At 37.8% G+C, this 26,151-nt stretch overlaps 1 protein-coding gene across 1 annotated transcript in view; it reads left to right on the forward strand.

Moving 5' to 3' along the window:
* DNAH8 (dynein axonemal heavy chain 8) overlaps window positions 1–26,151 on the forward strand; it is a 380,399-nt gene that overhangs the window by 38,043 nt on the left and 316,205 nt on the right. The window contains exons 6-10 of the mRNA XM_026482812.4: window positions 6,586–6,775; window positions 7,452–7,615; window positions 21,116–21,292; window positions 22,048–22,161; window positions 24,207–24,314. Of these exons, the coding sequence (XP_026338597.3) occupies window positions 6,586–6,775; window positions 7,452–7,615; window positions 21,116–21,292; window positions 22,048–22,161; window positions 24,207–24,314 (753 nt within the window). The remainder of the gene's footprint in view (window positions 1–6,585; window positions 6,776–7,451; window positions 7,616–21,115; window positions 21,293–22,047; window positions 22,162–24,206; window positions 24,315–26,151) is intronic.

Here is a 26,151-nt window from a genome sequence, read left to right on the forward strand (position 1 = left end):
TTTGGGGAGGTTTTTGATCACTGTGACATGTTGATTTAATACACTTATATTTTGTGAACTGATTACCACTGTAGCGTTAGGTAACACATCATCGTCTCAAATAATTACCTTTTTTTTTGTTGGTTTTGGTGATGACATTTAAGGTGAACTGTCTTAGCAACATTCTAGTGTATACTGATATTAGCTATAATCGCCATGCTGTATGTTAGATCCCCAAAACTTACTCATTGTATAACTTCAGTTTGCATGCTTTGATGAACATCTCCCGATTTCCCCTACCCCACAGCCCTTTGTAATCAACATTCTATTCTCTGTTTCTATGAGGTCAACTTTTTTAGATTCCACATGTAAGTGAGATCGTACAGTTTTTCTTTTTCTGTCAGACTTACTTCACTTAGCATAATATTCTCAAGGTCCACCCATGTTGTCTTAAAGGCAGGATTTCCTTCCTTCCTTGTGGCTAATATTCCATCCTGTATATATACCGTATCTTCTTTATCTATTTATCCTTAGCTGGACACTTAGATTGTTTCTATATCTTGGTTATTGTGAATAATGCTGCAGTGAACATGGAGGTGAAGATACCTCTTCAAGATCCTCATTTCATTTCCTCTGGGTGTATATCCAGAAGTGGGATTGCTGGATTGTATGATGTTCTATTTTTAATTTTTTGAAGAACCTGCATATTATTTTCCATAGTGCCTCCACCAACTTACATTCCCACCAACAGTGCAGTAGGGTGCCCTTTTCTCCATAGTCTTACCAGCACTTACCTCTTGTCTTTTTTTTTTTTTTTAAGTTTATTTACTTATTTAAGTAGTCCCTACACCCAACGTGGAGCTCAAACTCAAGACCCTGATGTCAAGAGTTGCATACTCCCCTGACTGAGCCAGCCAGCCACCCCTCCCTATCATCCTGTCTTTTTGATGGTAGCCATTCTAAGGGGTATGAGGTGACATCTTATCGTGGTTTTGATTTTCACTTCCCTGATGATTACTGATGTTGAGCATCTTTTCATGTGCCTGTTATTTGGATGAATCTTTGGAAAAATGTCTATTCAGTTCCTCTGCCCATGTTTTAATTGGATTGTTCATTTGCTATTGAGTTATACAAATTCTCTCTCTATATTTTCTAGTATCCCCAGATCAGATAGATGGTTTTTCTAGTGTCTATTTCATTTATTTCCTTTTCTTCTGCAAACTTTGGGTTTAGTTTTTTCTTCTTTTTCAAGTTCCTTGAGGTGTAAAGTTAGGTTGTTCAATATCTTTCTTTTTTTTTCTTAACGTAGGCATATATTGCTATAAACTTCCCTCTTAGAATGGTTTTTGCTGCATCTCAAATCCTATGGGTTTTTGTATATGTTCTCTTTCCATTTTCATTTGTTTCAAGGTATTTTTTATTTCCCTTTAGATTTCTTCTTCGACCCATCGGTTGTGCAGGAGTGTGTTAATTTTCACATATTTGTGAAATTTCTAACTTTTGTTCTCTTACTGATTTCTAGTTTTATACCATTGTGATTGTAAAAAAAAATATTTGGCATGATTTCAGTCATCTTAAATTTGCTGTTTTGTGACCCACAATAGGTTCTTTCCTGGAAATGTTCCATGTGCACTTGGGAAGAATGTATATTCTACTATTGGGTGGAATGTTCTGTACATGTCTGTTAGGTCCGTTTGGTCTAACTTACAGTTCCAGTGCAACATTTCCTTGTTTATTTTTTGTCTGGATGGACTATCCACTGTTGAAAGTTGTGTTGTCTGTTTCTCCCTTCAGATCTTTTAGTATTTGGTTAGTATATTTAGGTGCTCTGATGTTAGGTGCATGTATATTCATGGTTACTTTGTCTTTTTGGATAAGGTGACCTCTGTATCACTGTATAATAACCTTCTTTGTATCTTTTTACTGTTTTGGCTTAACGTCTGTTTTGTCTGATATAAGTATGGCTACTTCTGCCTTCCTTTTGGTTTCAGAGGTATATTTTATTAATATTATTATAGTTGAATATTTATTTTGTCTTCTCACTTTGAGCCTATGTGTATGCTTAAAGCTGAAGTGAGTCAGTCTCTTGTAAGCAGCATATAGTTAGGTCTTGCTTTTTGAATCCGTCCAGCCACTCTGTGCCTTTTTTTTCTCATTCTTTAACTTTTATACTAGAGCTATGTGGTTATCACCACTCAGATTACAGTATTAGTATTCTGAATTTGACTACATACTTACCTTTTTTAGCATATTGTGTATTTTCATATGTGTTCATGTCAGTAATTGGTGTCCTTTCATTTTGGCTTGAAGAACTCCCTCAGCATTTCTTGTAAGGCAGGTCTACAGGTAATGAATTGCTTCAGCTTTTGTTTGTCTAGGAAAATCTTAATCTGTCCTTCATTGCTGTAGGGTAATTTGCCAGGTGGGGTATTCTTGGTTGGCATTTTTTTTTTCTTTTAGCACTTTGAATATATCATTCCACGCATTCCTCGCCTGTCAGGTTTCTGCTAAGAAATCTGTTGGTAACCTTCAGGGGTTCCCTTGTAAGTTATAAGCTTCTTTTCTCATACTACTTTCAAGATCTTCTTTTTGTCTTTGAGTTTGGACAGTTTTATTATCATGTGTCTTGGAAAGGATCTCTTTAAGCTGAATTTGTTTGGTGACCCATGAACTTCAGGAACTTGGATACCCAAATCTCCCCCCCAGATTTGAGCAGTTTTCAGTCACCATTTCTTTAAATAAACTTTCTGCCCTCTTCTCCCTCTCTTCTGTTGCTGGAACTCCGGTAATTTGCAAATTGGGGCTTTCGATGGTATCCCAAAGTTCACACAGGTTTAACTTTTTGTCACTTTTTCCTTTGTTGTGCTCTGACAGGATAAACTCAAAATTCCTGTCTTCTATCTCACAGATTCTTTTTTCTGCTTGATCCATTCTGTTGTTAATGACCACTGTTGCATTTTTCATTTCTTTGTATTTCTCAGTTCCAGAATTTCTGTTTGGCTCTTTTTTCATGATTTCTATCTCTATTAAACTTCTCATTTTGTTCAAGTATTGTTTTTCTGATTTCATTGAATTATCTTCCTGTGTTTTGTTGTACTCATTGAGTTCCCATAAAGCAGCCATGTTGAATTCTTTTTCAGGTAAATTGCAAATTTCCATGTCTTTGGGGGTGGTTACTAGAAAATTAATTATGATCCTTTGGTGGTGTCATTTCCTTTATTTTTCATGTCCCTTAAAGTTTTGCATTGCTGTCTTTGCATTTGAGGTAATAGTTACCTCCGCCGGTCTTTATTGTCTCTGTTGTCAGCAGCCTGCTGGTGATTCTAAAGCTCCCTCTGACCTTCTATGGCTAAACCTGCTCTACACTTCTTTCTCCCTGGTGTGGCTGACTTCTTGAGCTTGTATGCCTTCTCTCAATCCTGCAGTGCACCGGGCTGACAGCCTCCTTTTCATTTTCCCAAAGGTGATGCTAAAGCTCAAGTTTGTGATCTCTTGGCCAACAGATTTGGGCTGGCTTTCTTCATGGACTCACTAGCCATCTGCTGCCATCAGAAGCATGCACAGGCAGCCAGCCACAGGGTAGGGGCATGTGTGGCTGAGGCATGCTGAGAGCTGGGGAGCCCATGGGCCAGTTGGGGGAATCCATGGGCCAGATGTTCCCGGAGGCCATGCTGGGCTCTCAGTGGTGGGCTCCTTGATGGAGTCTGTGATGCAGTTAGACTGCTTCCCTTTAATGCCTTCCAAGAGTATTTTCTCCTACTCTCTCTGCTTTTTTCTGCCCCCCTGCTCCCAGCCATGCAGCTCACGATTCAGTACTCTGGATGGGGTGGGAGAGAAATGAGCCTCTTTGGCAGCATCCCACACAGCTGAGGAAGCTGGGTGCTCACTTACATGCTCTTACTTCCCCTGCAGGAGAAATGAAAGGCTGAGAAGTTCTCTCTTGGTCCTAAACTATGCTGTGTCCGGGGAGGGGTGATGTGGGTAAAGCCAAGCTGCTCCTCTTACCTTATCCCGTGCACCCAAAAGCATATATTTTTGCTCCAGCTGTGTGCTGGAACTTCTTTTCTGGAAATCTGGACTTCCACAAAGGCTGTCTCCCAAGAGTGCTTTCTCGGGGCTCCTAGACAGTGTCTGAGAGGGGTTGGAGTTGGTACATAGCCACTGCAGTTTCCACACCTGCACTGAGGTCTGTATGCCTCTTCCCTGATGCATGGTGGGTGAGACTCCTCCTGAGTTTCTTGGCATATGGTTGCTGGATCCCACGGCTCCCACAAAGCCACTTTTGTCCATGGATACAAACCAAATTCCTGGGTTTTGTTAGGGGTCAAAAAAAAGGACATCTTATTCCACAATGTATTGACATCACCAGCCTATAGTTAAACATTGAATGTATCGTCATAGTCACGTTTTTGCTTTATTTTCTCTCCTTTGTACATATAGGACTGAATTGACTTCCAAGAAAATAATGTATTCATGTGTCCAAAGAAACTGAGAAATTACTATAATAAAGCTCAGTGGTATTTATCCTTTAGATACTACTTTTAAAATTCATGAAAATCCCATTTCTTCTAGATGGTGTGCAAATAATTTCCATCTTTCCATTCACTGGGAGTGAATTTAATGTTGTTTGCACAGTTTTGAGTATTAGTTATTTAACCTCTTCTTTATTTAACCTCTTTATTTAACCTTCTTTATTTAACCTCTTCTTTACTTAATATTTTAACTCTTTGATTGTTTCAGAAAGAAGAGAAAATTGACCTAGACATTGGTTACTTAGTCTCAGGAAGGCAGCTTGATGGGTTAGGAAGAACAGTAATTTTGTTCAGATAGACCCAAATTTGCCTCCTAGCCTCACCACTGACCAGTGGAGTGTTCCTTCACAAGTTGCTTTTCTTTTCTGTGACTTAGGTTTTTACATTCTTAAATTGGGAATAGTCATACCCACCTTAAGCACTGTCTTGAGACTTAATGATAATATCAGCAAAATCTTATGTTGCCTAACGTAGTATTCCCTCAACAAATACCAGTTCTCTATTATTTTAAAGTGTCGTAATAAATAAAAGTCTTCCTTTTTACAATGGGAAAAGTAACTGAAATCCAATCTAATTTTTCTCCTTTTCTGTTTATGACAAAAGATTGCTTCAAGACAGGTTGTTTAGCTTGGTTTTGGATTCTAGGTTGGGAGTTATTTCCCTCTAGCTTCTTGTGGATATTCCATTCTGATATCTCTGGTGGCTGATGAAACCTCTTCTGTAAGTGTACTTCATAGGTGATCTGTCTTTTCTTTCTGTTTGTTGTTGTCTTTTGCCTTTGAAACTGTTTTGCGATGATGTCTCCCAAACGTGTGGATTTGTTTCCTCAGTCTGTCTTCCATTTCACGAATTCTCCCTTCAGCTTGTCTGTGACAACCCATTCTTTTTTATCAGTGAGTTTTTATTTTGTCACAGTTGTATGCAGTTTTAAAAAAGGAAGAAACTCTGCGGGTCTTGTTGTGAGAACTGACTTCTATCTCAGTCTCCAGAAACAGCCTTTAAGTCTCACCAGATTCTTTCATTTGCCTCCATATCGCCAAATAATAGGCTCTGATTACTCCTTTGCCAGGTTAGACAGTATCTATTGACTCTTCCCTATGGAAGATGAGGATTTAGCTCTTTTTTATTCTCTGCCCCTCTTGCCATTTTCCATCCCTTCATTCTTCCAGTGTCGTTATATTCTCTTTTGCTTAGCTAGATGTTTGTTTATATCATTGTAACTGTGTAAATATAATCTCGGTTGAACATACAGTATACCACCAGTGACCCTCAGCATGGTCTCCAAGACCCTTTCATGGAATCTTCAAGGTCGAAATGTATTTTTATCATAATTCTAAGACATTTGCCCATTTTACTGTGTTGACATTTGACTAATGGTGCAGAAGCAACAGTGAGAAAGACGGAGACACCTTAGCACAAATCAAGGCAATGGCATCAAACTGGACCAGTAGCTGTTGTATTCTTCTGAGAGTTATTCTGTATTCTGTATTCTGTGAGTTAAATGCAGTCACGGTTAAGAAAAATTTTTTAGTGGCTTTGGGCAAGTTTTTTAAATCTTAATTTCTTGGCTTGGGAATTCCATATCACTTAAATTGTATGAATTGAGATGTCACAATCATAGATGCTGGACTTCTGATTTCTGTGCTTTTGATTTCTTGAGACTGATCATTTTTTCCACTTAAAATACTGGGCTAGTGTCATTGCTCTTTCCCTATCCTGATGGAGTTTTTCTAGTCCCATTTCCGTGATAGAGCAGCTTTCCACTAAGTAATTTATGCAGAAAGCTCAGCTTCACTTCCTTCACATTGTGTAGGCTCCAGGCCATGTCTCCTTTCCTAGGTAGAAACTAAAGCACTGAGGAAAGTGTTGCCTTGATAACATATATGTGAATGGTTAGAATGGGGGCAGAATATAAATTTGTTGATTTTAGAACTCTCATTTTCATGACCACTTAAGTTTTCCTAATAGTATATAAAAGTATTGTCTATGCTTGTTGTAGTGTGAAATAGGTTATGATTTTTAGTTCTTTAATGGGATTAGCATATAAAATCACTTTTGAACACCACCCTTTCAGGAAGTGCTCTGTACTGTACTGGATGCATCAACAGGAATACTAAATGGGATTAGGAATATGCTGTCAAGTGTATTTCTACCAGCTATTCTTGCAACAAATAATTGGGGTGCCCTAAACCAGTCCAAGCAAGGAGAATCTGAAAAACACATTTTCACTGAAACCATCAACAGATACCTTTCATTTTTAGATGGTAAGTATAAAATTTAATGCTTAGTAAACTAAAAATGAGCAAGTTAACTATAACCTATGTTATTTTTTTAAGATTTTATTTATTTATTTGAGAGAGAGAGAGCACATGCAAGCCAACGAGCAGGGGGAGGGGCAGAGGGAGAAGAGACTCCCTGCTGAGCAAGGAGCCGAATGTGGGGCTCGATCCCAGGACTCTGGGATCATGACCTGAGCTGAGGGCAGACACTGAGCCACCCAGGCACCCCTGTAAGATATGTTATTAAAGGTAAGCATTAGAGGAAAAACATTCCATCTTAAAACAAAGTGTTAAAGTAATTATGAGACCTAGAGGTAAGAAATCAAATCACTAAATCCTCTCATTTTCAGGGATCTTTGCAGAAGTACGATATTTTTTTTTCTTCCATTGTAGTGGGAAGATTCTATTCCTATATTATTAATGAAAAATTTCACCACATTTTAAAATATTACTTTATTATTAGCTCTTTTAAAAATGTATAATTTTATTATTTTATATTATTAAAATAGTAATATTATTAAAAATTACCGAGTTGCAATCTAATGATCAATTTGTATTATATTTCTATAAAGTATTAGATCTTTAACATTTGAGTAATTATAGCTTGAAACCACACATTGACATTAAACACCTCTTCTCAATATTGATTCTTCCCTCTTAGGTGCTAGAGTAAGTATCGAGGGAACAGTTATGTTAAAGAAGATAGACAATATCGATTTTTCCAAACTGCATACGTTTGAAGAAGTGACAGCTGCAGCTAGCAATTCAGAAACTGTTCGTCAGCTAGAGGAGGTGCTGATGACATGGTATAAACAGATTGAACAGGTGAGCTAACTCAAGTAAATCCATCAGATATGAGTCGTAGTTCTAATGGTTAGTTCCTAACCATTGCATTTTGTCCCTAGAAGTAAAGGGAAGAGGAGTCTTCCAGATTCCGTTATGAAACCTAGCCTATTCTTGACTCTAGGGCAAAATCGTTCTCTATGGGCCACTGAAAATCAATTTTATTCGGCTCAGGGCGTGATCCCAGCATTCTGGGATCGAGCGCCACATCAGGCTTCTATACTATGAGCCTGCTTCTTCCTCTCCCACTCCCCCTGCTTGTGTTCCCTCTCTCGCTGGCTGTCTCTCTGTCAAATAAATAAATAAAATCTTTTAAAAAAAAAAGAAAAAAAATCAATTTTAAATATTTCTCACTTTTAAGGAGGGAACTATAACAATATGGGTTGAGAATGGGAAAATGTAGAATCAGGAATAGCCGGTGTTCATCTCCAGCACTTTATATATTGTTCATACTCTTCATAAGAGAAAGGAAGAGGATATAATGATGTGACTACAGTCACAGTGCTAGGCACTAAATAAATAGCTCTTGGTTGATCAATGGAATTGTCTGTGTTGACCAAGAGGTTTAAACTAGGCTCCTTCATGTCAGTACTGCAACTCTCTTGTCAAATACATTTTCTCTGGCGGTAGGAAAAGCAGCAATAGGAATGGGGCATATGTCAACATTCTGAGAGGTGCCAACTTACACTATACATACTGCCGCAACCAGCTACTATGTAATTGCTCTAAACTGAAAGAGGACATTAGGAGCCGACTCATAGATCTCTAGTCATGAGCACAGGACAGTGGAACTAAAGAAGAGAGTCTTCAGTTAAGTGAAGACTAAGGTAAAAAAATCTTGACCAAGCAAGAGTTAGAGTATTTTCAATTTTACCTCTCTTAGAACTATATTAGAAGGAAGGATGTGCAATTGGAATGGAAAAATTGGAGGACTTTGGAAATTCCACTGGGGCTTGGAGTTCTGGCCACAGAAATTGTTCCAGGTGTCACTAGGAAATTGAAGTGGGTAATTGAGCACCACAGGACTTTGTACTCACCTTCTGTGTCACTGGAGGAAGGGGGAGTTGTAACCCATTGCGGAAATCAGGCTCTGTCCTACACAATGGCTGAGGAGATCCTCTCCAACTATTATGTTCAATCGATACAGATTTTCTTTCATAAAAATAGGCAAACAAAAGAAAATAGCTTGAGATTTAGGGAGATTTAGCATCTTGAAATAAGAAAATCAAGTTGGGCAATTGCAGCAGATGGCTCCAGTTAAGCAGAATCAATGCAGGAAATGGGAAAGAGCTTTCATCTAAAATAGAAATCTGAACTGTGACATCTAAAATAAACCTTGACCAAAAATAAATAAATAAAAAAATAAACCTAAACCTTGACCTTGACCTCTTGTCATACACAAAAAGTAATCAAGATGGATTGTGGACGTAAATACAAAAACTAAAACTTAAAAACAGATACATGCAACAGCATGGATGAATCTCAAAGATGCGTTGACCAAACAAATGCAATCTTAGGTAAGGAAGGTGAAACATCAAATGAAACCTATAAATGAACCAGAACACAACAGGGGACTGTATTAGTATATTCTTAAGACACAAAACCCAGAAGCCATGAAAGAAAAACACTGACATATTTGACTACATAAAAAAATGAGGTAACTTCCATATGGCAAAGATTACCATGAGTAAAACTAAAAAATAAATAGCCTTCTGGGAGAAAATATTATCAGCATATATAACAAAGAGTTAGTATCCATAATATATGAAGAACTTCTATAAGTTAAGAAAGGGGCAATATAGAGAAAAATAGGCCAAGGATATGAGCAACGTCCATGTCATTCAAGGAAAGTATATGGAGGTATTTGACCTAGGGAAAAAAAGGGGACTTGGGAGTATCATGATATCTTCAAATATTTGATGGGATTTCATGTGAAATTAAACTTGCCCTGTATGGCCCTAAATGGCAGAAGTAAGACCAGAGTGTGATGGCTATAAGGAGAGAGATTTTTAACATTGAAATCAGGATAACTTTCTCACAGAATCCTCTCCACACAAAAAAATTGGGATGTGCTGCATTCCTGAAAGTATCCACTTTGAGGCTAATTCCTATCTATGAATAATGTTGTAACAGGAATTAAACATCAAAGCGTTGTTTAATTTAATGTTAAGGTCCATTTTCATTCTTTAATTCAGTGATTCAAGCTATATAGACATGCAGCCATTTAAGAAAACTTGAAACTATGTCTGGTATCCTCTATTTAAGGAGATGGGGAAGACTGTGATGAGATTCGGACAGAGTTCCATACACCATGGTTAAAGTTAAAAGCAAATAATTATTTCATGGATTAAAGAAAGCACCTTTATAGTTCTGAAAAATCAACTACGTATTTTACCTCTTTGTATTCTTAAAACATTCCATCACGATTTAAATTATGTCAAGTTATGGGCCGCCTGGGTGGCTCAGTCAGTTAAGCGTCCAACTCTTGATCTAAGCTTAGGTCTTGATTTCAGGGTTGTGAATTCAAGCCCCATGTTGGGCTCATGGAGCCTACTCAAAAATAAATAAATTAATTATGTAACATCATAAATATAAAAAGTACAGAAAATAATACAACAGTGACTCTTGCCACATTTGCTTCAGATCTGTTTTATTTTCACAACAACTTCCAACCCATCCCTTTTCCCTCCCTCTATATTACCACTGTCCTGAGGTTATCGTCTTCTCTCATTCCCCTGAAAGTTTCACACTTTCATTGCATTTGTATATTTATAAGCTTTAAATTATATATAAAAATAAATTATATATATACATAATATATAAATACAGAATATATATTTGTGATTAAGATCTTTACACAAATGGTATAACATCATTAAATACCATTTTGCAGTTTATTTTTTCTCATTTAGCATTCTCTTTCATCTGCGTTGGTACAAGTAAATTAAATTGTTCCCTTAACTACTTCTGGTATTCTTCTCTAAAGAAATCAGTTTGCTATATAAATTTTCACCCATTAAGGACACATTTAAATCATGTCTCATATCCTCTGTTTAAGGAGGTAAAGAGGTTTATTCTTTCATTCCTCAGAAAGACAGTTTTTTCTTTTCTTTCTTCTTCTTCTTCTTTTTCTTTCTTTCTTTCTTTCTTTTTTTTTTTTTTTTTTTGCTATTACAAACAATAATAACACACATTCAGTGAATACCTCTGTTCAGCTCTCCTTTGCACATATTCCAGAATTTCTCAGTGGAATTGCTGAGAGCAGTAGTATGTAGGTCTTTATTGAATATTACAAAGCCTTCCAAGTAGTGGTTATGTTAACTTATTTTCTTTTTACAGAAGCATATGAGAGTTCCCGTTTCTTCAGATCTTTTGTTACACTTGGTATTGTTAGATTTTTGATCTTTGCCAGGATGCTGGGTGTGAAATGATGCCTTATTTTGCATTCCTCTGACTTCTATTGAGGTTGAGCATGTTCAATGGCTATTTAAGTTACCTCTTTGTTGAGTTGGTTATTCATATCCTTTACCTAGTTTTAGTTCATATTGCTCGGTGATACCTTACTGAAATGTTGGAGTTCAAATAATATTTCCCAGATGTTAATGCTTTGTTGGTCCGCATTGTGTCCTACATCTTAATTTAGTCATTTACATTTTAATGTAAATTTATTAGTTGCAAATTGTAATCCAGCTTCAACTTAGTTACCTCCAGTGGCTAGGAACTTCGTGCTTTTTGTATTTTCTTTAAGAAACCCTTGTTTAGTATTATGAAGATTATCTCTCAAGTTATTTATTTATTTTAAATAGTGAAACATACAGAAATGAATACAATAAAAGAAACAAGTTAGTATAAAACAAACGTTCATGTAACTTTTTGCACAAGTTAAGAAACAGCATTACCAGCGTCTTACAATTCCCATGCAGCCCTCTTCCCAGTTTCAACTCCCTTTTCTTCCCCCAGTGGTAACCATTTCCCTGACATTTATGATATTTAGTTGCATGCTTTTACTTTATAGTTTTACCCTCATCTCCTATATTTTCTGTAAAAGCTTTGCCATGTTTTTTTTTTTTTTTAACATTTAGGTTTTTAATTCATCTGGAATTGTGTGTGTGTGTGTGTGTGTGTGTGTGTGTTGGGTAGAATCTAATTTTTCGTTATCCATATAGTCAGTCAACTGTCCCAAAAATAAGCTGTTCAGTTAATAGCCAATTGTTCCTTTTTAAAAAAAATTTATTTAAATTCAATTAATTAACATATAGTATATTTTTAGTTTCACAGGTAGAGTTCAGTGATTCATCAGTTTTATATAATACCCAGTGCTCATTACATCACGTGCCCTCCTTAAAATCCATCACCCAGATTCCCCATCCACCTCTCCCCTCCAGCAACCCTCAGTTTGTTTCCTATGATTGTGAGTCTCTTGGGGTGCCTGGGTGGCTCAGTCAGTTAAGCGTCTGCCTTCAGCTCATGATCCCAGGGTCCCGACATCAGGTTCCTTGCTCAGTGGGCAGCCTGCTTCTACCTCTGCCTCTCTCTCTCTCTGTCAAATGAATAAAATCTTTAAAAAAGTCTCTCATGGGGGGAGGAGAAAAGATGGCGGAGGAGTAGGGGACCTTTTTTCAGCTGGTCCCCTGAATCGAGCTGGATATCTACCAGATCATCCTGAACACCCATGAAATCAGCCCGAGATGTAGGAATATACATCTGGATCTCTACAAATGAACATCTCTGGTGCTGAGTATTGAGGTATGAAGCGGGAAGCCGTGAATCCGCGCACAGATATCGGAAGATAAACAGAAGGGGGAGGGAGCCGTTTTGCTTGGGGCTGGGAAGCAGTAGCCTCCTGCATTGGGGAGCGGGCCGGACTCATGGACCGGCACCGGTGAGAGAGCAGACTGAGACCGTGAGCTGGGGAATGCGCGTGGGACCAGACTGAAAACTGGAGCTCTGGAGCGCTCACTGGAACCGGACTAAAACGGGAGCTCGGGAGTGCTCGAGTGACCAGACTGACAACCGGGAGCTCCGGAGCGCGCACTCGAACTAGACTGAAACAGGGAGCTCGGGAGCGCGCGCGGGAACCAGGGGCGGCTGGCGGTGTTAGAAGCACAAAGGACAGAGGTGTGTCAGCCCTGGAAGTAAGGGCTGGGACACAGGCTGTGGGGCGCACATCCCGGGACGCTGTGGGATTTTTTAGCAGCACCGACAGAAACAGTTAAAGTGGCCAGGAGAGCTCAGTGGAGAGCGGACTGTGATCTCTCTGTTCTGAGACAGAGGCTAGGATACGGCCACTGCTGCTCTGACTCTCAGAAGAGTCACAGAAAACCACCAGGGAAATCCACCAGAGACCAAAAGCTCAGAAAAACCAGTTTGCATTGTACCCATCCCCTCCCCCTCAACAAGGGGCGGAGCAACTCTACCCACACAGGGTTGCCTGAGTATCAGTGCGGCAGGCCCCTCCCCCAGAAGTCAGGCTGAAAAAACAAGAAGCCCATATCCCTAAGGTCCCTATAAAACAGGTGCATCTTGCTTGGGTCCTGGTCAATAATTTGGGCTCTGTACATCCCTGCAACCTCTCCTCATCAGAATGACAAGGAGGAGGAACCCCCAACAAAGGAAAGAAACAGAGACTGTGGCCTCTGCCACAGAGCTAATGGATATGGATACAACCAAATTGTCAGAAATGGAGTTCAGAGTAACAATGGTCAAGATGATGTGTAGGCTTGAAAAAAAATTAATGAAAATATTAACAAGAATATAGAATCTTTAAGGGCAGAAATGAGAGTGAATCTGGCAGAAATTAAGAATGCTATGAATCAAATGCAGTCTAAACTGGATGTTCTGATGGCCAGGGTAAATGAGGCAGAAGAATGAATCAGTGAATTGGAAGATGAGATGATAGAAAAGAAGGAAAAAGTGGGAACTTGGCTTAAAAAAATCCAATCTCAAGAATATAGAATATGGGAAATTACTGACTCAATGAATCGTTCCAGTGTCAGAATCATCGGCATCCCTGAGGGGGTGGAGAAAGAGAGAAGTCTAGAAGATACTTGAACAAATTGTAGCTGAGAACTTCCCTAATATGGCAAAGGAAACAAGCATTCTTATCCAAGAGGCAGAGAGGACCCCTCCCAAGATGAATGAGAACAGACCAACACCAAGTACAAGTCTCAAATCTAAGATCCAAGATAAAATCTTGAAAGTGGCCAGGGGAAAGAGAATCATCACCTACAGACGGAGGAACATCAGAATAACGTCAGACCTGTCTACAGGGACCTGGTAAGCCAGAAAAAGCTGGCAAGACATACTCAGGGCACTAAGTGAGAAGAACATGCAGCCAAGGATCCTTTATCCAGCAAGGTTGTCATTCAGAATTGATGGAGAGATAAGGAGCTTCCAAGACTGGCAAAAAATGAAGAAATATGTGCCCACCAAGCCAGCCCTATAAGAAATATTAAGGGGGGGTTCTATAAAAGTAAAAAGACCCCAAGAGTGATACAGAACAGAAATTTACAATCTATAGAAACAAGACTTCACAGGCAGCATGATATCTTTAAAATCCTATCTCTCAATAATCACTCTCAAGGTGAATGGCCTAAATGCTCCCATAAAACGCCACAGGGTTGCAGATTGGTTAAAAAGACATGACTCATCCATTTGCTGTCTACCAGAGACTCATTTTGGTTTTTTGTTTTGTTTTGTTTTGTTTTAATAATGATTTTTTATTATGTTAGTCACCATACAGTACATCCCCGGTTTCCGATGTAAGGCTCGATGATTCATTAGCTGTGTATAACACCCAGTGCACCATGCAATATGTGCCCTCCTTACTACCCATCACCGGCCTATCCCATTCCCCCACCCCCCTCCCCTCTGTAGCCCTCAGTTTGTTTCTCATAGTCCATAGTCTGTCATGTTTCATTCCCCCTTCTGATTACCCCCCCTTTCTTTATCCCTTTCTTCCCCTACTGATCATTCTAGTTCTTATGTTCCATAGATGAGAGAAATCATATGATAGTTGTCTTTCTCTGCTTGACTTATTTCACTTAGCATTATCTCCTCCAGTGCCGTCCATGTTGTAGCAAATGTTGAGAACTCGTTCTTTCTGATTGCTGAGTAATATTCCATTGTATATATGGACCACAACTTCTTAATCCAGTCATCTGTTGAAGGGCATCTCGGCTCCTTCCACGATTTAGCTATTGTGGACATTGCTGCTATGAACATTGGTGTGCATATGGCCCTTCTCTTTACTACGTCTGTATCTTTGGGGTAAACACCCAGTAGTGCAATGGCTGGATCATAGGGTAGCTCAATTTTTCACTTTTTAAGGGACCTCCACACTGTTTTCCAGAGTGGCTGTACCAACTTGCATTCCCACCAACAATGTAGGAGGGATCCCCTTTCTCCACATCCTCTCCAACAATTGTTGTTTCTTGCCTTGTTAATTTTTGCCATTCTAACTGGCGTAAGGTGGTATCTCAGTGTGGTTTTGATTTGAATTTCCCTGATGGCTAATGATTTTGAACATTTTTTCATGTGTCTGTTAGCCATTTGTATGCAGAGACTCATTTTGAACCTAAAGATACATCCAGACTGAAAGTGAAGGGATGGAAAACCATTTTTCATGCCAACGGACCTCAAAAGAAAGCTGTGGTAGCAATTCTCATATCAGACAGATTAGATTTTAAACTAAAGACTGTAGTTAGAAAAAAAAAGACTGTAGTTAGAGATACAGAAGGACACTATATTATTCTTAAAGGATGTATCCAACAAGTGGCTATAACAATTATAAATATCTATGCCCCCAACAGGGGAGCAGCTAGATACACAAGCCAACTCTTAACCAGAATAAAGAGACATATAGATAATAATATGTTAATAGTAGGGGACCTCCACACTCTGCTCTCAGCAATAGACAGATCACCTAAGCAGAAAATCAAGAAACAAGAGCTTTGAACGACATACTGGACTAGAGGGACCTCATAGATATATACAGAAAACTACACTCCAGAACAACAGAATACTCATTCTTTTTTTTTTTTAAAAGATTTTATTTATTTATTTGACAGAGATAGAGACAGCCAGCGAGAGAGGGAACACAAGCAGGGGGAGTGAGAGAGGAAGAAGCAGGCTCATAGCGGAGGAGCCTGATGTGGGGCTCGATCCCATAATGCCAGGATCACGCCCTGAGCTGAAGGCAGATGCTTAACCACTGTGCCACCCAGGCGCCCCGAATACTCATTCTTTTTGAATGCACATGGAACTTTCTCCAGAATAAACCATATACTGAGTCACAAAACAGGTCTCAACCGATACCAAAAGACTGAGATTATTCCCTGCGTATTCTCAGACCACAATGTTTTGAAACTGGAACTCAATCACAAGGAAAAATGTGGAAGAAACTCAAACACTTGCAAACTAAGAACCATCCTGCTTAAGAATGATTGGGTAAACCAGGAATTAAAGAAGAACTTAAGCAATTTATGGAAACCAATGAAAATGAAAATACAATAGTCCAAAACCTCTGGGACACTGCAAAGGCAGTCCTAAGGGGAAAATACATAGCCATCCAATCCTCACTCAAAGGAATAGAAAAATATAAAATACACTTTTTATATTCTCACCGTAAGAAGCTGGAGCTGGAACAGAACAGGCCTAACCCATGCACAAGAAGGCAGTTGGTCAAGATTAGAGCAGAGATCAATGAATTAGAAACCAGGAGCACAGTAGAGCAGATCAACAAAACTAGAAGCTGGTTCTTTGAAAGAATAAATAAGATCAATAAGCCACTGGCCAGACTTATTCAAAAGAATAGAGAAAGGACCCAAATTAATAAAATTATGAATGAAAAGGGGAGAGATCATGACCAATACCAAGGAAATAGAAACAATCATTAGAAACTATTACCAACAACAATATGCCAATAAATTAAACAACCTGGAAGAAATGGATGCCTTCCTGGGAACCTATAAACTACCAAGACTGAAACAGGAAGAAATTGATTATTTAAACAGACCGATTAATTGTGAAGAGATTGAAGCAGTGATCAGAAACCTCCTGAAAAACAAGACCCCATGGCCTGAAGGATTCACTGGGGAATTCTACCAAACATTCAAAGAATTAACACCTATTCTCCTGAAGCTGTTTCAAAAAATAGAAACAGATGGAAAACTACCAAACTCATTCTATGAGGCCTGTATTACCTTGATCCTCAAACCAGGCAAAGACCCCATCAAAAAGGAGAATTACAGACCGATATCCCTGATGAATATGGATGCCATAATTCTCAACAAAATCCTAGCTAATAGGATCCAACAGTACATTAAAAGGATTATCCACCACAACCAAGTGGGATTCATTCCTGGGATGCAAGCGTGGTTCAACATTTGCAAATCGATCAGTGTGACGGATCACATTAATAAGAGACAAAAACCATGTGATCCTTAGAATTGATGCAGAAAATGCATTTGACAAAATACAGCATCCTTTCCTGATTAAAACCCTTCAGAGTGTGGTGATAGAGGGTACATTCCTCAATTTCATAAAAACCATCTATGAAAAAGCCTACAGCGAATATCATTCTCAATGGGGAAAAGCTGAAAGCCTTTCCTTTAAGATCAGGAACACGACAAGGATGCCCACTCTCGCTGTTATTGTTCAACATAGTACTAGAAGACCTTGCAACAGCAATCAGACAACAAAAAGGGATAAAAGGTATTCAAATTGGCAAAGGAGAAGTCAAAATGTCTCTCTTCACAGATGACATGATACTGTATATGGAAAACCCAAAAGACTCCACCCCCAAATTACTAGAACTCATAGAACAATTCAGTAATGTGACGGGGTACAAAATCAATACTCAGAAATCAGTTGCACTTCTATGGATGAGCAACGAGACTGAAGAAAGAGAAATTAGGGAATCGATTCCACTTACAAAAGCACCAAAAATCATACGATATCTCAGAATTAACTTAACCAGAGAGGCAAAGGACCTATATTCTAGAAACTACAGAACACTGATAAAAGACATTGAAGAAGACACAAAAAGATGGAAAAACATTCCATTCTCATGGATCAGAAGAATAAACTAGTTAAAATGTCTGTGCTTCCCAGAGCAATCTACACTTTCAACACCATCCCAATCAAAATACCAATGACATCTTTCAAAGAGCTGGAACAAAAAGGCCTAAAATTTGTGTGGAACCAGAAAAAACCCCGAATCACCAAGGAAGTGTTGAAAAGGAAAAACAAAGCTAGGGGCATCACGTTGCCTGATTTCGAGCTATACTACAAAGCCGTGATCACCAAGACAGCATGGTACTGGCACAAAAACAGACACATAGACCAATGGAACAGAATAGAGAACCCAGAAATGGACCCTCGATTCTATGGGCAACTAATCTTTGACAAAGCAGGAGAAAACATCCGGTGGAAAAAAGACAGTCTCTTCAATAAATGGTGCTGGGAAAATTGGACAGCTATGTGCAAAAGAATGAAACTTGACCACTCTCTCACACCATACACAAAGATAAACTCCAAATGGATGAAAGACCTCGATGTGAGATAGGAATCCGTCAAAATCATAGAGGAGAACATAGGCTGTAACATCTTTGACATCGGCCACAGCAACTTTTTTCATGACACATCTCTAAAGGCAGGAGAAACAAAAGAAAAAATGAACTTGTGGGACTTCATCAAGATAAAAAGCTTCTGCACAGCCAAGGAAACAGTAAAAAAAAAAACTAAGAGGCAGCCCACGGAACGGGCGAATATATCTGCAAATGACACTACAGATAAAAGACTAGTATCCAGGGGTGCCTGGGTGGCACAGCGGTTGGGCGTCTGCCTTTGGCTCAGGGCGTGATCCCGGCGTTGCGGGATCGAGCCCCACATCAGGCTCCTCTGCTATGAGGCTGTTTCTTCCTCTCCCACTCCCCCTGCTTGTGTTCCCTTTCTCGCTGGCTGTCTCTATCTCTGTCAAATAAATAAATAAAATCTTTAAAAAAAAAAAAAGACTGGTATCCAAGATCTACAAAGAACTTCTCAAACTCAAAACATGTGAAACAAATAATCAAATCAAAAAATGGGCAGAAGATATAAACAGACACTTTTCCAATGAAGACATACAAATGGCTAACAGACACATGAAAAAATGTTCAAAATCATTAGCCATCAGGGAATTTCAAATCAAAACCACATTGAGATACCACCTTACACCAGTCAGAATGGCAAAAATTGACAAGGCAAGAAACAACAAATGTTGGAGAGGATGTGAAGAAAGGGGATCCCTCTGACACTGTTGGTGGAAATGTAAGTTGGTACAGCCACTTTGGAAAACAGTGTGGAAGTCCCTCAAACAGTTAAAAATTGAGCTACCCTATGACTGAGCAATTGCACTACTGGGTATTTACCCCAAAGATACAGACGTAGTGAAGAGAAGGGCCATATGCACCCCAATGTTCATAGCAGCATTGTCCACAATACCCAAATTGTGGACGGAGCCGAGATGCCCTTCAACAGACGAATGGATAAAGAAGATGTGGTCCATATATACAATGGAATATGACTCAGCCATCAAAAAGAACGATTACCCAACATTTGCAGCAACATGGACAGGACTGGAGGAGATTATGCTAAGTGCAATAAGTCAAGCAGAGAAAGACAATTATCATATGGTTTCACTCACTTATGGAACATAAGGAATAGCAGGGAGATCAGTAGCAGAAGGAAGGGAAGAATGAAGGGGGGTAAAGCGAAGGGGGAATGAACCATGAAAGACTATGGACTCTGGGAAACAAACTGAGGGCTTCAGAGGGGAGGGGGGGTGGGGGACTGGGATAGGCCAGTGATGGGTATTAAGGAGGGCACATACTGCATGGAGCACTGGGTGTTATATGCAAACAATGAATCATGGAACACTACATCAAAAACTAAGGATGTACTGAATGGTGACTAAGATAACATAATAAAATTTTTTTTCAAAAAGTCTCTTATGATTTGTCTCCCTCTCAGATTTTGTCATTTTATTTTTCCCTCCCTTTCCCTGTGATCCTGTTTCTTAAATTCCACATATGAGTGATATTATATGATAATTGGCTTTCTCTGATTGACTTATTTTGCTTAGCATAATACCCTAGAGTTCCTTCCATGTCATTGCAAATGGCAAGATTTCTTTTTTTGATGGGTGTGTAATATTCCATAGTATATATATATATATATATACATATATATCTCACATGTATTCATACATGTATATGTATATGTATACATACATGTATGTATATAATATTCCATTGTATATATGTATATGTGTGTATATGTATATACATATATATCTCACATGTATACATACATGTATATGTATACATATACATGTATGTGTATATATATATATATATATCTTACATCTTCTTTATCCATTCATCTGTTGATGGGCATCTGGACTCTTTCCATAGTTTTAGGCAATTGTTTCCTAACACATTTTTAATATCACCTTTGTAATATATCAGATTTCTAAATCCTACTGTCTATCCCAAGTGGTGTACTTAGTTGGGTTTTGCACTCATGTGATACCACTTTCCTTTCTGTAGTTTTTTACTAAATGAATATTTGGCATAGCAAGTCCCTTTCTGTATTTTTCTTCAAAATTGCATTGATTATTTCTGGTTAATTTTTCTCCCAAATTAATTTTAAGATTAGTTTGTCAAGTATCTCAAGTAAAATCCTATTGAGATTTTGATTGGTTTCTGTTGAATGTATACATTATTTTAGAGAAAATTGTCACCTTTGTATGATTGAATTTTTCTATCCATGAACGTGGTATGTCTCCACTTATTTCAGTTTTCTTTTGTGTGCTGAAAGTAAGTTTTCTAAGTTTATTCACAAAGATATTGCACATCCTTTGCTAATCTCTAGATATCGTTGTTATTCATTATAGCAAATGTTCTTTTTTTAGAAATTACATTTTCAGATTTCTAGATGGCTTATGAAGAAATGCTACTGATATTTAGGTACACATGCAGTAACCTTACTGATTTATTCACTTTTACTAAGTGTAAAAGTTTATCTTTAGATATTCTTGAATTTTAAAAATGTGACCAACTATATCATCTTTGAGTATGTCATATTTGTTTTTTCATTTCCAATTCTTATGCCTTTTGTTTACTCTACTTATCTTTTTTGGAGACTTCCATTACCGGGTTGAATAGAAGTGGGTGATGTTAGTGGCAACCTTGTCTTGCCCTTGGTTTTAAAGTGGTATTTTCTAAAATTCATCTTTAAGTATGAGTTTGCTGTAGATTTTTGGTAGATACTATTTTTTGTGTTAAAGAAGTTCCATTTTGTTCTCAGCTTGCCAAGAGTTTTTAATATTATTCAGTATTGAAAGCTATTTATAAGCTTCCTTTGAAAAGATGCAAATAATGAGGTTTCACCAAAGAAGAAAGTAACATTTCTATATTCTGTGAATTCTTTTGATTGCAGGTACTTATTGAGAGTGAGCAGATGAGAAAAGAAGCTGATGACTCTGGTCCACTCACTGAACTGGAACACTGGAAACGCATGTCAGCCAAATTCAATTACATCATTGAGCAGATTAAAGGGCCAACTTGTAAGGCTGTCATAAATGTGCTTAATGTTGCACACTCCAAACTGTTGAAGGTAAAAGGCCTTTTATTTTAAAATTTGTTATGTTTCTGAGCAATCAACTGGAAAATTGCCCTTCTTGAACTGCTTCTTCACATCATATACTGGAACCATATGCTTAGAAGTGTTAAAGTTGGAGTAAGGCTTTCTTATATTCCACAGTTATTTTCCAAAGAAGAAAAGGAAGTATAGAAATATTTATTTCTCAATCTTTTCACACTAGTTTTTACAATACTCCTATAGGTTGATTGCCACTTATTTTTAATTCGTTTTTGAAATTGTGAATCAATAGAGGCTCAGGGAGGTAAGGAGCTACATAGAAAGTCAAAAGCAAAAATATGCTGTCAGTACACATCTCCTGTCCACTATTCCACATTTGGTTTGATGCTTTCCAGGTCGTTTTCTTTTGCAGTATTCTTCCTTAAAAAAAAATCTGCATCTATCTATATCTATATCTATATCCTATTTTCAAGGACCCAAAGTAATGTAATGTCACAAATAAGTAACCTAGAAAAGTCACTCCAGATAGAAGCAATTCCAGTTTAAGCCTACAGACAGGATGTTAATTACTAACAGAATGAGCCTTCAGTTTTAGTAAGTCATTTAAGGTATTTATAATAACCTTAAGTCTTAAATAATATAAGAAAAAGATACATTATTCACATTTTAGTATCAACTGCTTTAGGGAAGATAGCTTGACTTTCTTGATTAAAATTAAGTGCAGTGATATATTTGGATGTTTCATGATATTCTTATACATTTTTTCTTAGAATTGGCGTGAGTTGGATGCAAGAATAACAGATACAGCAAATGAATCAAAAGATAATGTCAGATATTTGTACACTCTAGAAAAAGTATGTCAGCCTCTCTATAACTATGACTTAGTAAGTATGCTTTTTAAAGTGTAGTTTGAAAAACTAACTCATCTTAAAGTAGCTTTATAATACATGTGTATTGGGAAATAATACACTGCAGACAAGTTATTTAAAAGATATACTTTCCTGTTATATAGCTATCGTGAATTAGAAACTCATTTAAACCTACATTTATTTATTTTTTATTTTTTTACTTTTATTTATTTTTTTATTATGTTGTATTAGTCACCATACAGTACATCCGTAATTTTTGATGTAGTGTTTCATGATTCATTGTTTGTGTATAACACCCAGTGCTCCATGCAATACGTGCCCTCCTTAACACCCATCACTGGCCTATCCCAGTCCCCCACACCCTCCCCGCTGAAGCCCTCAGTTTGTTTCCCAGAGTCCATAGTCTCTCATGGTTCATTTCCCCTTCTTTAAACCTACATTTGAATATTTGACATTATCATAAGTATAATCTCTTTTGAGAGTTAAACTAATTAATTAATGCAATTGATGCATAACAAATTACCCCAGAACTGACTGACTTAAAGAAATCAGTGTTTACTACATCACAGTTCCTGTAGGTCAAGAGTCCAGGCATAGCATAACTTCAGTGCCTCTGCTTCATGGTATCTCATGAAGTTGTAGACGAAACTGTTAGCTAGGAATGTGGTCTCACTGTAGTGGAGGCTGACAGCTGAAGGGTCCACTTCTGAGCTCACTCACATGGTTGTTGGAAGGCCCCAGTTGCACAGAACATGAGCCTTTCAATAGGGTAACTTGCTTCCCCTAGGGTGAATGATCCAGGAGTGAGCAAGAGAGAGTGCCCAACCAGCATTAACCTCATATCAAAGTACTACAAGAAATGAAAATTGCAGGTCAACATCCTTGATGAATGTAGATGCAAAAATTTTCAAAAATACAAGCAAACCAAATTCAACAGCACATTAAAAGGATCATACACCTGATCAAATGGGAATTATTCCTGGGATGTAAAGATGGTTCAACATTTGCAAATAAATACATGTGATATAAAGACTTAATAGAATAAAAGAAAAAAAATCATGTGATCATTTCAATAGATGCAGATAAAGCATTTGACAAAATATAACATCCTCTAATGATAAAAACTCTCAACAACTTGATGACAGAAGGAATGTACTTCAACATAATAAAAGCCATATATGACGAGCCCACAGCTAACATCATGCTCAATAGTAAAAACTGAAAGCTTTTTCTCTAAGATCAGGAAGAAGACAAGAGTGTCCACTCTTGCCAATTTTATTCAACATAGTACTAATGGTCTTAACTAGAGCAGTCAAACAATAAATAGGAAATAAAAGGTGTTCAAATTGGAAAGGAAGAAGTAACATTATTTCTGTTTGTAGATGATATATTGTATATGGAAAACCCTGAAGAATCCACTAAAAATTGTTAGAACTAATAAACAAATTCAATAAAGTTGCAGGATACAAAATTACATACAGAAATTAGTTGCATTTCTATGCATTAACAACAAAACATCTGGGGATGCCTGGGTGGCTCAGTCAGTTAAGCATCTGCCTTCGGCTCAGGTCATGATCCCAGGGTCCTGGGATCGAGTCCCATGTTGGGCTCCTGATCAGTGGAGAGCCTGCTTCTCCCTCTCCCTCTACCCATCCTCCCATGTTCTCTCTCTCTCTCTCTCTCTCTCTCACTCTCACTGTATCTCAAATAAATAAATAAAATCTTTTAAAAAAAGATCATCTTGAACTATTAATCCTTAAAATCACTTTCACCTCTAAAATGATATTTTTAAATAAACTTTTAAATTTAGGTATACAGAAAAGTTACAATGGTAGTACAGACTTCTCTTCACCCAGTTTCTCCTGTTAACATCTTGCATTGATGTCTTTTTTCTGTTCCAAGGTCCAGTCTAGGATGCTACATTGCATTGAGTAAAATCTGACTTTAAGATAAAAATGTTACACTATTTTATGTGTGGTTAGAGTTTTGAATATTATAGGATTTTGGTTATTAAAACTATAAATATATGAAGGAATTCATTTTATATATTTCAATTTTAGGTTTCCATGGCACATGGAATACAAAATTTGATTAATGCCATCAGAATGATTCACAGTGTGTCACGGTATTATAATACCTCAGAGAGAATGACCTCATTGTTTATTAAGGTGAGTTTCCAGGGGAAGAAATCATACATGTAACCCTTTGAAGAAGTTAACAATACTTTCCCTTTGGGCCAGGGAAGGGAAATGGGAAGTTTGGGTGCCTCTCAGAGTTCTGGACAAGAAAAGAAAGGTGTTGGCTGGTCAGTTGTACTTAATTGAAGGTGTACCTTCTTCTTGTCAGAGGTAAGCCCTCAGGCTTTTTGTTTAAATGTAGCTGGTGCTTTTCTTTTTTCCTTCCTTCCTCCCTCCCTCCCTTCCTTCCTTCCTTCCTTCCTTCCTTCCTTCCTTCCTTCCTTCCTTCCTTCCTTCCTTCCTTCTTTCTTTCCTTCCTCTCTCTCTCTCCCTCCCTTCCTTCCTCCCTCCCTCCCCTCTTTCTTTCTTTCTTTCTTTCTTTCTTTCTTTCTTTCTTTCTTTCTTTCTTTCTTTCCTTTCTTTCTTTCTTTCTCTCTCTCTCTCTCTCTCTCTCTCTCTTTCTTTCTTTCTTTCTCTCCCCGTCCTTCCTTCCTTCCTTCCTTCCTTCCTTCCTTCCTTCCTTCCTTCCTAGAGATAGAAGTGGTGGGGAGGGGCAGAAGGAGAGAGAGAATCTTAAGCAGGCTCCACACTCAGTGCAGAGCCCAATATGGGGCTTGATCTTGTGACCCAGGGATCATGGCTGGTGCTTTTCTAATTTATTCATTCCTAATAGTTTTGCTCTAGAGCTAAGAATTGTGTGCATGATCAACAACACTTCTTTAGCTGCTCCCACCAGCACCGTAATTTGTGTAAAATCCTCCTCTGCTGCGACATATTATTCATTACTTAAATAATTTAAAAAAACATCCAAGAGACACACGAATAAAATTTCTTTGTGAATCAAGCAGAACGTAAATATATAAAGTAACAGTGACATCTCAACTCTTTTTAAAAAATCAATCAATAGATTTAATCATTATCCATCTCTTAAACCAGGCAAGAATATTAGGATTTTCCCCATCACTTGTCTCTTTCTTGCTATATATATCCTATGCTGAGATTGATTTCTTGTTCTGTATTTTTGTTAATACTTTTAAACTGTTTTGTCGAATATTTTGTAAACATTATGAATCCACATGTGTTCAGAATAAAATCGAAGCCTTGCTAGTTTCTTTGATCACCTCTGTTTTGTGATTTCCACATCTTCCTCTGTCTTGGATTCATTATTTCTTTGGCTGAAAAGTATTCTCAAGTGGTTCTTTCAGAAAGGGTCTGTGTGTGGTGAACCTCCTGAATTCCTGCATGTCTGAAAATAGCTTCATTTTGTCCTGCTGCTCAAATGTTAGTTTCACTGGGATTCCAAGTTCAACGTAATTTTCTCCTGGAACTTGAAGTATTGTTGTTTCTTATCCAGCACTGTTGATGAGAAATTTATGCTAATCTGATTTTTTTCCTTTGTAGGCAATCTGTCTTACTCTTTCAAGAAGGTTTTAGGATTTTTTCTTTATCCTTGAACTCATAAAATTTCAAAGTGATGCTGTCCTTTTTATGGTTATGTTGTTCTATACTTGCTGGATTGTTGCAATCCAGAAATTTTTGTCTCCATTCCTGGGAAATTTTCCTCTTTTGCTTTTGAGTATTCCTTACCTACCTGTCCCCTTGAATTTAACTTCCACTTCTCTTAACCTTTATGTTTTGTTTCGTCAGTTTCTGACCTTTGACCTTTCAGCTCACTCATCTGCTCTTCATTTATGTCCCAGTTCCCCATCAGTTCATCAGTAGAATTTTTTTATTTTGATAATAAAGATCGCAATTTCCAAGTTCTCTAGTTTTTTTTTTTTCATGATGTAAAATACTCTCATATCTTTCTCATGGATTAATTTAGTTA

The sequence above is a fragment of the Ursus arctos genome, unplaced genomic scaffold (genome assembly GCF_023065955.2).
Source record: "Ursus arctos isolate Adak ecotype North America unplaced genomic scaffold, UrsArc2.0 scaffold_31, whole genome shotgun sequence".
Taxonomy (NCBI): domain Eukaryota; kingdom Metazoa; phylum Chordata; class Mammalia; order Carnivora; family Ursidae; genus Ursus; species Ursus arctos.